Source organism: Camelus dromedarius, chromosome 10 (genome assembly GCF_036321535.1).
Source record: "Camelus dromedarius isolate mCamDro1 chromosome 10, mCamDro1.pat, whole genome shotgun sequence".
In the NCBI taxonomy this organism is placed as follows: domain Eukaryota; kingdom Metazoa; phylum Chordata; class Mammalia; order Artiodactyla; family Camelidae; genus Camelus; species Camelus dromedarius.
Window position 1 is genome coordinate 46787151 of NC_087445.1, and position 17218 is coordinate 46804368.

Below are 17218 nucleotides of genomic sequence, written 5' to 3' on the forward strand. Positions count from 1 at the left end.
GAGTTTAGCTGGAGTGGGGAGCAGGAGCCGCAGGAACAGGGGTGTTAGCTGAGCCCCACTCTGGGTCGGGCCCTCCCCCTTTGCAGGGCAGCCGGGGGTCAGATTTCTGTACCAGGGAGAACTGGCAGGTTCCTGCCTCCTGACGTACCTCACACCCAGCCGGGAAATCGATAGGATGCTGGGACCTGGGGAACCAAAGGATGAGGAAGAAGTCAGAACAGTGAAGGTCCACCTTTATCCCTGCGCCACATCCCCCCTCTACTGGCATTCCTCCCACATCTTCCCCTAGTGCCCCCTTTTCCCCCTAGCTGAGCACTTGCCTACCATAGATGGATTTTTTTCATTTCATAGCAGGAATATTTTCCCTCTAGATCCACCCCTTCTTCCTTCACTTTGTAGCCTGAAGCCTTCTCTCTCACATTCTTATTGGTACCTTCTGGTTCGGCCAGCCTCATACTGCTATTCTGTTCACTCTCACATCACAGCAATCTAGTTACTTGCTGGCCAGCTCTCAGCTACTCTGTCAGAGCCATCCTCTCTGGCCATCTTTGGTCACTCACGTGTCACAGCAGCCCACACCGACGGGATGCAGACAGGTGCAATGGAAACAGTCCTTGCGGAGCCAAGATTCACCCAGGGTGAAATATTTACCTTCATAGTGGCAGGGGGCTAGGGAAGAAGAGAAAATGTTAGTGTGTTGGAGTAGGAGGGAATAAGTGCACACTGCTCCCACATTTAGTCTCTCCTGCTTCCCAGCTGGAGGGGGCTGGGTTTTCTGACATAGGATTGTCTTTGAGCCTCCCTCCTCCCAGTGCCCTCTGCTCCTTGTCCTTCCCTAATGCCTCACCCAGCTTTACCTTGAGCTTGGAAGTAGCACTTGCTGTGGACTCCTGGGTGCTGGAGGAGCAGAGACATCACCAAGCAGATGATCCCCCAGCCGCCCAGTATCCCCTTAGTCTGTCCAGCCCAGAGCATCCTTAGGGTGCAGCCTTTCAGACCCTTCTTGGCTTCTTTTCAGGCTCCTCTGGTCTTGTCTCCTTGGCTTTTCTTTGTTTCTCACCTTGAATCTTAGCTTCTGTCTTTCTCTACTGGGCTCCTGTCTCACACCATCTCCGTGCCCTCTGCTCTTGCAGTCTTGGGGATGTTTATAAAGTGAGGACCCTGGCCCCCTGCTGAGTGGAGCTGGAAAAGCTGTAACTCTGTTTCCTGAGGTGAGGGCATGAAAACAAGAGGTCTAGCTTTAACAAGCTGTGAGAGCTGATTCATGCCCCCACACAGCTAGGGAGGGGGGGTGGTCATGGAAGGGGCACTGGACTGGGCACTTCCCCAGCAAGGAGGTAGGAGGGGTGAGGGCCCCCAGGTGGTCCCCAGAGCTCTTCCCTGACCTGGAGAGAAGGAAGCATTCCACCATCTCCCCCTGCCCTGTCTCTCTCTCTCTCTCCCCCACTCCCTCCCTCCTTCCCTCTCCCTGCCCCTCTCTCTGTCACACACAGACACACACACACACAGACACACACACACACACTCTCCAGGGGTGTGTATGCTGGGATCCCTGCCTGGACCGGAGGGAGGCATTTCCTGGGGATGGCTAATACTGTGCCCCAGCCAAACCAAGGAGATGCAGTAGGGTGCGACAGCCAGAGGCTCCAGGAGAGCGAACAGGCACCTGGAGTGGAGAATGTTTCTCTTAGACCCTAGCACAGGGTCTGCTTGAAGTATCCTAGAGACATGACTGCCCCTCAGAGATTGGAGGGAGTGGGGCAGGGGTCTCTTTTTTACAGACATCTTAGAAATAGATTATCCATTGTTCATCACCACAAACATACAGCAGATATAAGATCGCCCCATATCTGGGGATGATTCTTTCAAAGAAGAACATCTCTAAATGCCCTAGAGAATGAGAATTTAGGAACATATCCTTTGAGATCCTCTTTGGGGCTTCCTACAGGTTCTGGAGAAACCCCAGATGGGTGATTAAGAGTATAGGTTGTAGAGTCAAGATTACTTGGATTCAGATCCTGACTCCACTTAAAAGCTGTGTGACCTTGGGCAAGTTAGCTTACCTCTGAACCTGTTTCCTTATCTATAAATTGGAATAGTAACACTAACTCATATGGTTGTCAAGAGGATTAAATGAGATAATGAATGTGATGTTCCTAGCACAGTCCCTGGCACACAGCCCTCAGAAAAGAATGACTAGTGTGGTTGGTGCTGAAGCTCAGAGACAAAATGAGTAGATGTTCCTTTCTTTGAATGATGCTGAGCAGCTCTGTGTGCACAGCTGAGGGCTTCTGTTGGGGCTGCTATCTCCTGGCACAGACTTCTGCCCCCTTCATACTTATGCTCCATGTCATCCCTACCACCTCCGTCAAAAACTACCTCCAGGAACATTTTGGTTTTGGTCCTTGTATCCTTGAAATTCTATATGTCTGCTTTGAGAATTGTTGCTGACTTTCCCTAGGTCAGCACCCTCACTTCTACCCTGGGAAGAGGTATCATTTTATCATCCTCCAGCTAACCTTAGGACTTCTGCTTTTTCTCATTAGGATTCTGATCCATTTCTTCCCATCTCCACTCGTGAACTCTCAAGGTCTCCTGACCAGTCTGATGCTGGCCATCTCTTTGGTACTAATTGCCCTTGGCAAACTGGATTTCTCCCACTTTTCCACATTCTAAAGACCCCTGTTGCAGCTGTTCTGCTCCTACTCACAGGGCCACTTTCGCATTTATTCTATTTTTACTTCTAAGTCTCCAGTTCCATTTACTCCAAGATTACCACTCCTGGTCACCCCGTGGATCAGCTACAACTACTTCTGGCTGACTTTTTTAGAGGGCTACTCTTTCTCTCATTTCCTCACCATTCCTAAAGAGCTTCATCAGTCCACCTCAAACTCTCCATCTGTCCTCTTCCAAGAAGACAGTTCAAGTGGCTGGAGATGCAAACTCTATTGCACCTCCAATCTAGTCAGGTCTGATACCCTTTCCATTTCAGAGGAGCACCAAGAGGAAAAAGAAAACTCATGGAGGGAGCAGGGTGCCCTGATGTAGGTTGGTGTGGGCGGGGGCATGGCCTTGGACTGCTTTCTTGGCTGGAGCAGGTGAATTAGAACATCTGACCAGCATACGGACCCAAAAGTCTTGTCAGTGGTCACTAGCTCTGCTGCTGCTTTTATGGAAGCACCAGCTGACACCCTGATGTCTGGACCATAGACTACTTTCTACTCCTGCAACCTGGAGTAGGGAGTAGGGAGACACGAGTAGGGAGCTAGAGAGCTTGAAGGTGGTGGTGGTGATGCTGTAGGCAGAGGGGCCCGGTGGGGATTGGTGTGCGTAAGGTCACAGGACCAGAGAGGTGAGAGCCGCCTGTAATGAAGATGAGGTGGGCACACAGGGGTAGGAGTAGGGGGCTTCTGGAAAGGAAGGATAGGGTGGACCCTGGAGCCCTCTCCCAGAAGTTGGTGGGGGTGGGCGGCAGGGAGCTGTTGGTTGTGCTCGCTTCTTGCAAGCCTGCCGGCGTACACACTCCTGTGTGCATCTGTGTAACTTACTGGGCCCGGAGGCCACTGTTGTGGTTGCTGTGTGTGTACGTGTGTGCATGGGGTGGTTGAGGGTGTCAATGGTCAGGGTCCTACTCCGTGATGCCTAGGGCACCGCCGTTGGGGATGCCAGTTGTGGGGGGCGCGGCGGTTGGCGCGCGGGGTGGGAGGGGGCGGCTGGCACGCGCTGCCCCCGCGGGGACAGAAAAACATCCGCCGGAGGCCCAGCTGGGCGGCGCTCCAAGCGCGCCAGGCAGGTGCGCACAGTGAGGACGGGGAGGAAGTGAGAGCATTCCGACCCCCCAGCCGCCGGCCCTCCGGTGAGTCACCGCCTACCCCCGCCCGCCGCCGGGGCCGGATAGGCGGGACCGGCGGCAGCGGCGGGGAGATTTGGGGGCCAGAGCCCCGAGGGGCAGCCAGGCGCGGGTAGCCCGGGAAGGGTCGTGGAAACGCCCGAGAGAGTTGAGAGAAGGGGCCCCTGAGGGGTCGGGTCCAGGTTTCGCCCCGGGGGAAACTCCTTATAGACGCGGACCGCAGAGCTTGTGACTGCACCCGGGCGAGCCGCGGGGCAACGCGGGTCGAAGGGAGAGGGGTGGGGCAAAGCCGAGAGTCGAGAGTCGGGTTGAGAGGCCCAGAAACGGGAGGAAGGAGTGCAGGGCTACGGAGCGAGAGCGCGGTTGGCTGGAGTGCCGGCCCGTGGCCCCGCGCCAGGGTAGGCCTGGGCGAGCCAGAGCCTTGGGTGGAAGGAGGCTCACACCGAGGTAGGAAGGGGAAAATGGCCAGTCCCCAGAGATAAGGTCTGTCCAGAGTCCAGTGCGCTGTCAGAGTGAGGGGTAGGTTAGAAAGCAGCGGGGCCTTAGGGCTCCTTGGGTACAGTTGTGGCTAGGTCACTAAAGGCTTTGAATGCCGAGCGATAAATTCGGATTTGGCCTCGCAGGTGTGGTTTCTAAGCGGGAAGAGTAGTGAGGAGCTTAAAGGCAAGGATACCTGGGTCTCGCAATGCTGCCTGCCATTCGGTCTTTGCCAAAGGATTAGGCTTTGATCTGGTTTTTATAGTCACTTAAAATTGTATGACTACATTTATCAAACAACTTGAGTAATTTTGTTGAATTTTAAAAAATAGAAAAGTTGAAAAGTCTGATTCAATATTTGATTTAAAACCCAAAGTGAGGCTATCAAGACCCGTTACATATGAATTGAGTGTTTTCCTTTGTCTTCCTTTTGCGCTGTTTTCCCCTCGCTGATATAGGGAAATTCTGTGTTGTTAATGCCTTGGTTCTACAGTTCTACTTTTCCTCATCATCACCTTGTGGTCTTTTTTTTTTTTTTTTTTTTTTTTTTTAAATTAACTTCTTTTCTTTGCTGCCCTTTAACTTGCCCTATGTATCCTAAATCAAGTAAAACATTTTTGGGGATGCGGGTATTGGGCTATAATATACAAAGACAAGTAAGTAACTTAAACTTTACCACTATGTTAGGTTACTTATTATCTTCTGTGGACATGTATGTAACTATAAAGTTTCTATATTTACTCTGTGGCTGATAGAGACAGCTAAAGCTGTTTTTCACGACAGTATTTCTATAAACATAGCAATTTATTAGTCTGATTTCTCTTCTAAAATTAATTCTACAGTGGTATTTGGTACTTGTCTCAGAAACTGACACTAATTCTGTCATCTTTTAAATTTATTATTTTGGGCCAAAGGCAATTGCAAGGATGAGGATTGTTACAACTCATTTTAAAGATCCTTAAACTTTGCATTTACCTTTGCCCCAAACAAGAAAATCTGGGTCAGTTAATTTTTTAAAAAGAAAATAATTTCCTACTTTGGGCCCTTGTGCTTTCTCATATGCTGTTTCAGCCCCAGCCCTATCTTACTCCCAGTGGCCTTTGCCTTCATTCCTTCTTTGCTCAGCTGGGCATCTTTAGAGGAAAACTTCACACCAACTTCCTCTACTATAAATTCTCTCCCTCCCCTCAACTCTACACTTCACTTTGCCAACATATACCACTACTTCTTCACTGATTTAAAAAAAAAAACAAAACAAAACCCTTCAGCCCTTTCTGGCTCTTTTCCTTCTTTAACAGTCTCTCGTTTAAATCTTCTCTTTTTCTTCCTTTCTGTTTGGTAAGACCTCATATTTTTTAAAGGTTAGGCTTTATTTATTCTGCACAACCCACTTCTATCTTCCTTCTTCTTCTATTACCTTTTTCTTATTCTGGACTGTTTGTAAACTCTGTTATGCTTGCTGTCACCAAGCTGCAGCTTTCACCTTGTGATTAAACATTTTTCCTCTAGATAGAGCAAAACATGCTTATGTTTCCATTATTTTTCCTGCAATAAAAAAAGTTTTCAAAGTTTTCACATCTACTTCAGTCTCTTCTTCCAACATTTTGCATCCAGAAGCATGATATAGCCATTATTGTCAAGTCCATTGAGTGACCACTTAAGCTTGGTGTTGTGCTAGGCACTCTGTAGTGCATTTCATAATCCCGGTGCCAGATTCCTAAATGCTTACCAACAATAGATGTCTCACGTGTGTATGTATGAATGTTCTCATGTACACCTACACACGAAAGTGCACAGATAATCGAACCATAAGTCAATATATGAATATATATTCAATATATTATAATCAAGCCAGGTACATTTTGAGGTGGAAGGTGAAGATGGTTAAATTCATAGCTAGGATGGAAGGTTAAGAGACAATATCCTCTGGCTTTCTGTATCCAGACGAGAAGGATGAGAGGACAGAGTCATTCCCGCCGAGTTAAAGAAACCTCATGAAGAAGGCTGAGTTTCAGGAGTTGAGAGAGATGACTTGTAAGACTGGTGAATGGCAGGAGGATGGGTTGGAGGGGCCAGAGTCCCAAGAACATACAGTTACTATACCCAGACAGTATTTTCTCTGGCAAAGAATATGAAAGATTTTATGGTTATAGTGCTGATTTCAACTATAGTGAAGTTTCCATTGATAGCCCATATTGAAGTTTTCCTACCTTGTCTCTGCACCATTGGAATCATTCTTACCCAATTTTTCTTAAAAAATTTTTTTTCTGCTTACAAATTGCTGCACTCACAGTTGCCCCCACCACTAATAATTAACCCTCAACTAACCACCATTAATTTTTACTGAATTCCGTATCTACTTACACACTTTAATTTTTCCTGCCTGCTCTACAGTCTCTTTGTGGTGGTAGACTTTTAAAATTCTATTTATGATTCACTTTTAGCTCATTTATAAATTGCTCTTTTTTTTTTTTAATTGTAGACTCAGAACTAGATATTGAAAAGACATCTAGTTCTTCATGATCTCTGAAAGATGGTCAAGTGGGTCTTTGCTTGACTGTCTCTCCTGGATGGAAGGGATTTCTGCCACATGCAGTGGAGGCTGCCCATTCTACTGTTATCTGGCTTTAGGTACTAGAGGGTTGTTCAGCTGAAATCTGCGTAGCTATAGCATCTCATTTTTCCCCTTAGTTCTGCTCTTTGAAACAATATGGGAGAAATCTACTTGTTTTTCAATGTGGCAGCTCTTTAAAGATTTGGAAAAGCGTTTGTTTTTTGTTAGCTATTTACCTAAGTTTTTTTTTTTACTCCAGCACTGTCCAAAACAACTTCCTGTGATGATAGAAATGCTCCCTGCCTGTCCCGTTTAATCAGTAGCCACTAGACACATGTGGCTATTGAGCACTTGAAATGTGGCTCGTGTGACTGAGGAATGGAATTTTAAATTTTAGTTAACTTAAGTTAATTTAAATGTAAATAACCAGATGAGGTAAGTGGCTCTTGTGTTGGTGCAGCTCTAAACTCTGGGAGTCAGTACATTGTCCCCTGGCTGTCTTTTGTCTGCTCCAGCAATCTTATGGTCACTTTAACCATGGTAAAAACATGTGTAACTGGGCTCTTGATCTGTCTGGAGTCCAGTCTTACATGTTGTCACAATTAGGGAAAAAAAAAAATCCCACAAACCCAGCCCCTAAAGCCCTTATGAGTAATGCCAGTCTTTGTTGGAAGTTTCTTAGAAGGGGTAGAAGATGAAGGTTATATCTCATCTCCATATCTAAGCAAAACTTATAAAAAATCCCTCATTTAATCTCTTTCCCTAAGAGTCTCTAACGTTCCCCCTCCCTTCTCTTTTCCCTTCCTCCTCAGAAGCATCTTTCCCCCTCCTCTCTGAGCCTTACTCCTCCATGCTCTTTGACCACCGCCTCTGAGCATCCTTCTCCTTGGAGGATTCTTGGGTAGCTCCTCTTCCCCCAATTCCCCTACCCTTTCGTTATCTCTGCTCAGTAAAACCAAGGAACTTTTTCTGGACCCATCTTTCTTAGGGGGTGATTAGGGCTAGAATTTCATAAATGATTATTTTTTTCCTTTCTCACGTAATTCCTGACCTCCTCTGAGTCCTCTCAATTTCTTATCATTGCCAGAGTCTCTGTTTAGCACTCTTGCAGAAGCAGCTCTAATGTATTCTTTTCATTCCAGATCTATTCTTGGCAAATCCTAAAGATACTTCTTCACAGTTCCCTTATCCATTTTCTTTCATTATTGTTTTTCTTATTTGGGCGTATATGTTATTTTAATAGGTTTATCTTCTCTTCACTAGTCCTCTGCATGTGGGTGGGCTGCATCCACCAAGGAAGCAGCATTCATTTCCCACGATTTTACCCAGTGCTTCATCCTTCTTTGAGTCCTCTCTTGGCTCACCATTGTTGTCCATACCTACCTCCCTTTGTTGTTTGTTGTTCTCATCTCCTTTTATTCATATATTTAATAACATTCACTATTAAAAAATCATTTTGAGGGTCTCAAATTATTTCCAGGGGACCTCATCTAAGACTCTGTACTGTGACCCAAGAGTGTGTGGATCTCTGTGGATTGAGGGTGATGGGGTTGAGGGGCAGAATATCCTCTCAACCATGGCACCAACGTTCTGGTCTGGATAATCCTTTGTTGCAGGGGGCAGTCCTTTGCAATGTAGGATGTTTAGCAGCATCCCTGGCCTCTACCTACTAGATGTCAGAGGTACCCTCTCAGTTGTGACAACCCAGAATGTCTCTAGACATTGCCACATGTCCTCTGGAGGGGAAATCTCACCCCAACCCCTGCATTCAGAACTACTGTGCTATAATATCAGCTTTCTGAAATTGACAGGTAGTTACACTTTTTCTCCCCAACTGCTGATTTGTTTTCAAAAGTGTGATCTTTGTCTTACTTCGTAGGAGGTAGCTTCTTAAAATTGCAGGTTTCTGAGCCCATCCTACACCTACTGAATCAGAAATGCTAGAAGCAGTATCTGGAAACTGATTTTTATAAGATAGCAGCCCCCCTCCCCAACCTGGTAATTCTTATGCCCTAGGGTTGACCCTCCTGTGGCATAACTGCTGCATTACCCACATTTTTTCCTGCGAGTCTTCCTGGTGCTCCAGCTTTGCTTCCGCTCTTGGCCCTATGATGCCAACACAAATAGGGAGGCCTCAGGTTACTAGGACAACCGGGGCACAGGAAACCATAAAGGCTCAGCACTCCCACTGGCATCACAGACGAGTTGTGCCAGCTCGCTTTCTCCTTTGGGACTCAGTCATACTTCCTATTCCCCATCCCCAAATTATCCAGACTGGAAGATACCCAGGCCCAAGCCATAGACCCTGATTTTGCAGCTCTGGTGATGGAATATGGAATGGTGAGATGAGGAATGGCAAACGAAGCCCCCTGAGAGCTGATGAGATTACAAGCCTGGAGTCAGGGTGCTTCCATTAATTTATACTACTTATACTTGCTTCATTGGACCTTGAATCTTGGATCTTTTTGGATCCCTGGCTAGATGTTTTTACAATTTGCTATCCGTTAAAAGATTTAGCAATCTACTTCTGACTGGGAGCAGCTAATTTTCACCAGGAAAATATTAGTTACCAGATAATGAATTTGGGTTCTGTTTACATTTTATTATAAAGCTAGTCATTTTTCTTAAGGAAGATCATCTGATTTGGTTAAGTCTTTAAAGCCATGAATAAGTGCAGATCTGCTTGTACTCAGATGCATGAAAAATGTTGAATTGATCCAAAACTGGAGCAGGCCACCTCCATGGAACGTTCCTGGCAGGTCAGAGCAAGAGAGAATAAGGGGTGGGGTGGGGAGTAAAGTAGACTTGATAGCTCTTTTCAAACAGTTGAAGGACTGTCCTGTAGAAGAGGGGTTAGATTTACTTGATTTAGCTCCAGAAGGTGGAATAGGGACCTTTATTCCAGATGACAGTGGTGGAGGACAAATTTTGACTTATTAAGGAAAGAATATTTGAATAGTTAGAGGACCTCAAGTTGGAATGAGCTGAACTGTTAGACAGTGAATTATTTGTGACTGTGTTGTTTATATAGAGGTTAGATTATCATTTGCACAAGGGTTGGATGAGATTTTTGGACATTAAATTGTGTTTGACCTATAAGGAGAAACAGGCAAATTTTTTGGAAGTCAATTCACCCTTTCTGTTATATGATTCTGTGGTAGCTTTTATAGTGTTACTATTTTCCTAGGCACCTCTACCAAGTTTACCCCATTAAGTCATTGAATATTAAGAGTTGGTAGTAGAGTCTTTAGAGAGTTCTCAAATGTTGTACCCGAGTCCTCTGTTGATTCCTCAAGAATGATGCAGAGGTAGTTGAGAAATATAATGAAGGATATCTGGGGCACTGAGCAATCTTGCTTTTTTTTTTCCTCCTGGGGGTGGGGGTTCTGCTGAAACCCAAACCAAACCAAAAAACCCTTAAGGACCCTGATATTTCAGATTCTTCATTTATTGACAGGAAAACTGATATATGGAGCAGGGAAGTGTCTTGCCAAAGATCGTACAGCTAATAAGTTTCAGAGTTGGAATTCAGATCTAGCTCCTCTAATTCCAATCATTTGTTTCTTCCACTCTACTAGTTTACCTTCTTATAATTTGGTAAAAGTTTTCTTTCCACTTTTCAGGCCACCAGTATAATCCATAATTTTATTTCTTTGGATCCACTATTCTCTATTAGCCACTGAACTCTCCCTGCTGTCCAATCTCTGTTTCTTCTGGTTTATGTTATATACACTGTTACCACGTTATTCCTCATCAAACATTGTCTTCAGCATGAGATTTCCCTGCTGAAGAACCTTCTCCCTATTGCCTGTAAGAACTTTACAGCTTGACGCATAGTTAGCATTTTTGGATCCTTATTCTACTAACTGAATTTGAGCCCATTCTGTTATGGGTAATAAATGGGCTACGGAATGGTGAGATTAACTGAGTCCTCCCTACCCCTGGACTACAACTTTGACAGGATTTTTGTGTATCCAGTTTTAATCAGGGATGATAAGATACAAAAGAAATAGAAGATCGCAGCTCATAAAAAGCAAGTTGTATTACAATAAGTATAATATAATCCAATTTATATGACACATACTTGTATTTTTTAAAAACTAGAATGAGATGTATAGAAACTGGGGGAAAAAAACCCACACCAAACTGATAATAGACATTAACTTTGATGAGGGGGATTTAGAAAGGGTGGGGGACTGGGGAGGAAGGAGGGAACTTAAAATACTTAATTCTCCACTGAGGAGAGCCTCCCAGGATAGAAGGGAAGCCTAAAGAACCAGGCTTGGAACTCATAAGAGAAAGAACTGCTCAACTGTCTTGCCTGCACCACTGCAAGCCGTTTCTTTGCCTTTTGGATCACTCTTTGAAAGAACTGAAGTCCCACGAGATTATTTGACTGGTCAAGCTTAAATTAAGGGCCATCTATGGCTCTATCAGGAAAGGATCTAGAGGAAGGAACCCCTAGGAAAACTCCTTGGTTTCTGTTGAGTGAGAGCAAACATTTGATTTTACTCTCCCAACAAGGCTGTGCACAGTGTGAGAGAGTTAAATGCCTGAAAGGACATCAGAGTACTCTTAGGATCCTGGGAACTAGAAATGACAAATTGGCTTCATCACCCCTCCCATCTACACTTGGATCCTGGGCTTTTCTTTTCTTTTGGTCCAACCAAGCCCTCGGTGTGGTTTTAACATTTACTAGGGATTGAGGAGCAACAAATTAAGGGGATTGGGGAGGGGAGAAGTGTAAGGCAGGGCAGGGAGGGAGGGCAGTTAGCAGGTTTTACTTTGCTTTCTCCCTTTCCTGTGCTTGTACAGAAAGCCTTTTCAGTCCCTGACAGTTAAAAAAATGATCATAATAAATATTTGTGAATTGGATTACAAGTAAAAACCATATCCATCTGGCTTTTCTTACAACCTGTTCCTCTGATGGTGGAGCTATTCTTCCCCTGTGCCATAAAGAGTGTGGCCAGGGAGACATTTCTGCTCATCTCCCTTTGTGTGTGTGTGTGTGTGTGTGTGTGTGTGTGTGTGTGTGTGTGTGTGCGCGCGCGCGCGCGTGCCTGCCAGCATACATGCCAGATTATCTTCTGACCTTTTTGGAAGGTCCAGACCCCAGTCAGAGTATGTACCAGAAGTACTTTGTTTTCTGACAGTGGGAATTCTTCACTTTTGAAGCATTAACCTTCTGATAAAAAATACCTTTCTCCAATTCTCATCATAGCTTAGGCATGCTTTTTAAAAAGTTAACTTGGGTTAATCACCAGAGGATGTGCAAATTCACACTCTTAACTTCTGTGACTTGGAAAAGAATTTCCCTCACCTACTCTGTTTCCACTGGGCAGAGAATCCATTCCTTTGATATGTTTCAGAAGGCTGATGGATCAGGAATGATCCTGTACTACCAATGAACCAACCAACTTCTGTAAGGATTTGTCTGCCAGCCACTATTGGTAACAAAAAAGACTTTTAAATAACCCTTTAACTGTTGCAAAATGATTTATTTTTTCAACTGCATTGAAATAGAATTTACATAAAAGACAATGCACACACTTTAAGGGTACAATTCAGTGAGTTTGACAGATGTTTACACCAGAGTAATCTCCGCAGTCAATATATAGAACAGTTCTGTCACCCTCCCCAAATCCCCCTGTTACCCTTTGCAGTCAGTCTCTGACCACCCCACCCCAGACATTCAATGATCAGATTTCTATCACTGTAAATTAATTTTGCCTACTATAGAGCTTCATATAAATGGACTCATACAGTATTACCCTGTGTATGGCTTCTTTAATTCAGTATTGTTTCGATATCCATTTATGTTTTTGTGTATATCAATAGTTCACCTTTTTTATTATTGAGTAGTATTTCATAGTTGGATATACCACAATTAGTTTATCCATTCATCTGTTGATGGAAATTTAGGTTGTTTTCCACTTTTTGGAAGCTCCTGTGAACACTCACATATAAGTCTTTGTGGACATGTGTTTGAATTTTTCTTGGATAAATACCTAGGAGTGAAATCTTAGGTCCTGTGATATGGGAATGTTTAATTGCCAAACTTTTCCAAAGTGGCTGTACAATTTTACATTTACCGGCATTGTGTGAGAGTTCCAGAGTCCAGCATGCCCATCAGTACTTGGTATTGTCAGTTTTTAAAAATCATTCTAGTAGGTGTGTCGTGGTATCTCATTATGGTTTTAATTTGCATTTCCCCACAATTAATGACACTGAACACTTTTTCATGTGCCTATTTTTCCATCAATATCTCTTGGTGAAGTCTCTTTAAATTTTTTGCCCATTTGAAAAATTGGAGTGTTTGATTTCTTCTTATTGCATTGTAAGAGTTCTTTATATGGTCTTGTTACTGTGTTATGAGAGTTCTTTATATATTCTGGATACAAGTCCTTTGTGAGTTTATGAATTGAAAATATTTCCCCCTTAATCAGTGGCTTGCCTTTTTATTTTCTTTATGGTGTCTTTTGAAGAACAGAAGTTTTAAATTTTGATGAAGTCTAATTTCTTACTTTTTTTTCTTGTGTAGTTAGCGTTTTTTTGTGCCCTGCATAAGGAATCTTTGCTTATACCGAAGTCACAAAGATTTTTCTCTATCTGAAAGTTTTATAGTTTTAACATTTACATTTAGATCTTTTTATGTTTATGATCCATTTTGATCACTTCTTTAACTTTGTCCTCACTGCACAACAGATGCAGTAGGAAAGCAAGAATCTGAAATAAAGATGATACCTCTCTCAAAAACAGATATATTGTAGGACAAAAATATTAACCTTTTTTTCTGTGTATTATTGTCCTCATCTAACATTAAGTGTTGACTATTCATTAGTGAAATACATATCATCACCTGCTGTGAACCAGGCACTGGAGATTCAGTAATGAACATATTAGACAATGTCCTTGCTTCATGGAGCCTACATTTTAGTGGGAGAGGTTGTGTTTTAGTGAGCATCCATTGTATGCATGGCAAAAATCAAGAAAATATTATTGCCTCTACCTGTGATTCCTCAATTGAAGGAAGTATTTCAAATCCTTGGAGTACTTAATCTTATTGTACAATAGAGCAGGAACGTCCTACAAAGGGGCACTGATTTGTAGAACGAAGGGACTCTTGGGCTGCATACAGGCAGCTATAATGCAATATGGGAAATGGTATAGCGGCACAGGATGGAAAATCAGAGTAAGTGGTCTCATGCTCCCGTTACTGCTGAGATATAGTGACCAGACTTAATACTCTTGTCCTTGATTTAAGCAAAACAGTTTGTTTTGTCTCCAGTCCTGTTTTTGGTATCTTTTCCCCAAAAGAGTTTACTGATGGTATCTTCAGAGAACCCTTAGATCTCTTTCATGATAGTCAGAGAATGAGATATCTTATCTTTCCTCAAAACCAGTCATGGTTTGTGCCAATGATACACCATTCTTCAAATCACTTCTTGTATCAGTAATAAGTGCTATTTACTATTAACATTTATAACCTAGTACTAATATCGAAAAACCAGATAATGAGTGGTGTTAATTCAGAGCAGGATGAGACCACTATGGCTTAGATTGACCTTCATGGAAGAAATAAAGCTTTAACTAGTTCTGAAAGGTAAGTAGGGTTTTGGTGGATAATAAATAAGGAGAGCAGATTAATTTGGATTAGTGGGTTTGAGAAAGAAGAGATTAAGGACCAGCATATACCCCATTCATGGTGTAACTCCCCTCTCATCTGTTCATAGCAGATGTCATTAGTCCATCATGGCACTCATTCTTGCTGAGCCTGGCAAGACTGGAACTAGGTAAGAGGAAAATAAATGTAGGCATTCAATGGAGAGATAATTTCAAAGAGGCATCAGTGAGACTTCATGAAAATGTCTGACCCTGGAGGTCAGGATGTGGGGCCTTTCCCATGTGCAACAGAGACTGTGAAGTGTTTCTGTTGCATCTATGCTGACAATACAAGCATCTGAGGGGTGTGATAGTCACCACCAGACTCAGAAAGACAGTGCTGGGGAAGGCAGTGCAATTTTTTCTGCCAGAGGGCGCCACTCAGGCAGTTTTTAGGCTGGGAGAGAACCTTGGACCCTTGAGTTAACACAAGCTGTGAAGTTGGCCCTGTTGCCAGCAGAGTCAGCAGCAAACAGGGGCAAAGGAACTTTGCTCTGAAGATCTAGGGAACCAGAGGACCACCTGCTCAAGGAGTTCAACTCTTACTTGCTGCTAAGAAATCCCCTTCCCCTCGTCCATCCAGCTCTGCCTCCAGGTAGGGAAGCAGGGGGAGAGGTAGCTATCTGAGAGACCAAGCACTTTTTATTCAAGAGAGTCTGAGCAGTACCTTAAAGACTGTTTAAATGATCAGATTTCACTATATTAAACTGGTTTGAGGACTTCTGACGGATGGGGTTTTCAGCAACTGTGATGATGTACAAGACCATCATGTGAGTAAAAGGTGCCAGTCGGCTCATCCACCACCTTGGACGAGGCAAGGCAGGACTGGATGTGGAATGATGCAGGCCTGTGTCCCTGTTTCCCAGGGGGCCGATTGGGCCCATCTGAGGTAGGTTAGGATAGATGCCAGGGGCATGTCACCCAGCTGAGCAGGTAGCTCAGTGCACTCAGCTGCAAGGGGACTGCTTACCCTTGTATCACCAGTGTCCCAGCACTGGTTGCACCCATCAGCAAGGGAGAACCATCCTGGAACACATCCACCTGGCCCTGTCAAACCTGTGGGGACAGATTCTTGTGACCTGCTGTTTCCCTTGGCATCCACCTTTCAGTTGTCCTCACCTTGAGGAACCCATTTTTTGAGGAGCCATCCAGATGACTTGGATTTTGTCATTTACTCATTTTTCTTATTTATTCTCATATTAATTGAGTCTGTTATGCCATATACTGTCGTAGGCACTGAGAATACAGCATTTTGTTGGGATGAGGGAATAAACACAAATAAATATAATGACGTTTGAGCAATATTAAATTTGAAAAATAGTACCGAGAAAATAGAGAGTATTATTGGAATACAATGTGTATTGGGGGGGACCTTGTCTATAAAAGTAGTGATGTTAACACTTACCTTAAGAATGATTTTGAGGTGATCAGGTGAAAGATGGGAAGAATGCTTCAGGCAGAGGGAACAGTATTGCAAGGGTGATAGATATAAAAGGAATGAAAGAAGTTCAGTGTATCTGGAGCCTAGAGAGGGACCGGAGGGATGTGATGTGAGACGAGGCTGAAGAGGTAGGCAGGGGCCAGATCATGGAGCACTTTGAAATCCATGATAAGGTGTTCATAGTTCATCCCTACCAAGGGAAGGCCATTCAAGTGTTTTACTCAGAGGAATGACTTTGCCAGCACTGCATTTTGGCTGTTTATTATAGGCAGTAGATGGGGAGGGTAAACACATGATGCTGGGAGACAAGTTAAGGGACTGTTTACATTAGTCCAGGTGAAAGATGATGGTGGTTTGGACTACATAGGGCAGAGGTAGTGGAGAAGTGGATGGCATATTTTGGAAGAATATCCAGCAAGACATGGATGTGGAGAGTAAGGGAGATGGAGAATTCAAGGATGACTCAAGTTTTTGGTTTGAACATGTGGGTGGATGGTGGTGTCATTTACTGAGTAAGAGAATATTAGGGTGGGAAGCTATTTTCAGGGAAAATCACATGCCAGGTTTTGGACATTGGAGTTTGAAGTGCTTACAAGTCTATCAAGTGAAGACATCCAGTAGGCAATTGGATATATTAATTTAGAGCTGAATTACCAGCTGGACTGGTAATTCATTCTTGGCATATAGAAGCGGTTATTGGAATCATGGTTATAGATAGAATTGTAGACAGAGAGTTGAGCAGAGATAATCTGGAGTAGAGCCTCAAGAAGCACCAGTCACCCCAATGGACAGGTAGAACGGGAAGGACTGATAGAGAACTGCCAGGTGGTTGGAGGGAACACAGAAGGTGTATCACTACAGTTTGCTGTGGAGATGTACCAGAGCATTTGGCTGGACTCCTGATGGTGCTGAAGTTACCTATAATGTTTGATGGGGTGGGTGGCCTTCAGAGGACCAGAGGAGCAAACCTGGAACTCCCAGCCTGCCTTGAGTATCTCTCTAGTAACACGGCAGCCTTCTGCCTTCAAATCTGAAGAAGCCTGGACTCCAGGAGGTAACAGGGGCTCAGAGGAAGGAAATGGTTCCCCATGGATGTATTATGTTCAAGGCTCTGCCTTTAACCTAGCGAGATTCAGTAGGATCAGAGTGAATCCCCGTCTATGGACATGAACCATCCCACAGATTTTGTTGTATTCTTATCACTCCCTAGAAGCATATCCTCATCTCTTTTTTC

At 44.1% G+C, this 17218-nt stretch overlaps 2 protein-coding genes across 3 annotated transcripts in view; one reads left to right on the forward strand and one right to left on the reverse strand.

Annotated features, from left to right (window-relative positions):
* Nucleotides 1–17218, forward strand: part of RGP1 (RGP1 homolog, RAB6A GEF complex partner 1) — a 41176-nt gene that overhangs the window by 13920 nt on the left and 10038 nt on the right. The window lies entirely within an intron of this gene.
* Nucleotides 5–4549, reverse strand: MSMP (microseminoprotein, prostate associated). Its single transcript, XM_064490885.1, has 5 exons — nt 4524–4549; nt 3866–4014; nt 858–1010; nt 561–669; nt 5–185 (listed from the first exon to the last, which is right to left on the reverse strand). The coding sequence occupies exons 1-5, from the start codon at nt 4547–4549 to the stop codon at nt 5–7; spliced, it is 618 nt and encodes a 205-aa protein (XP_064346955.1).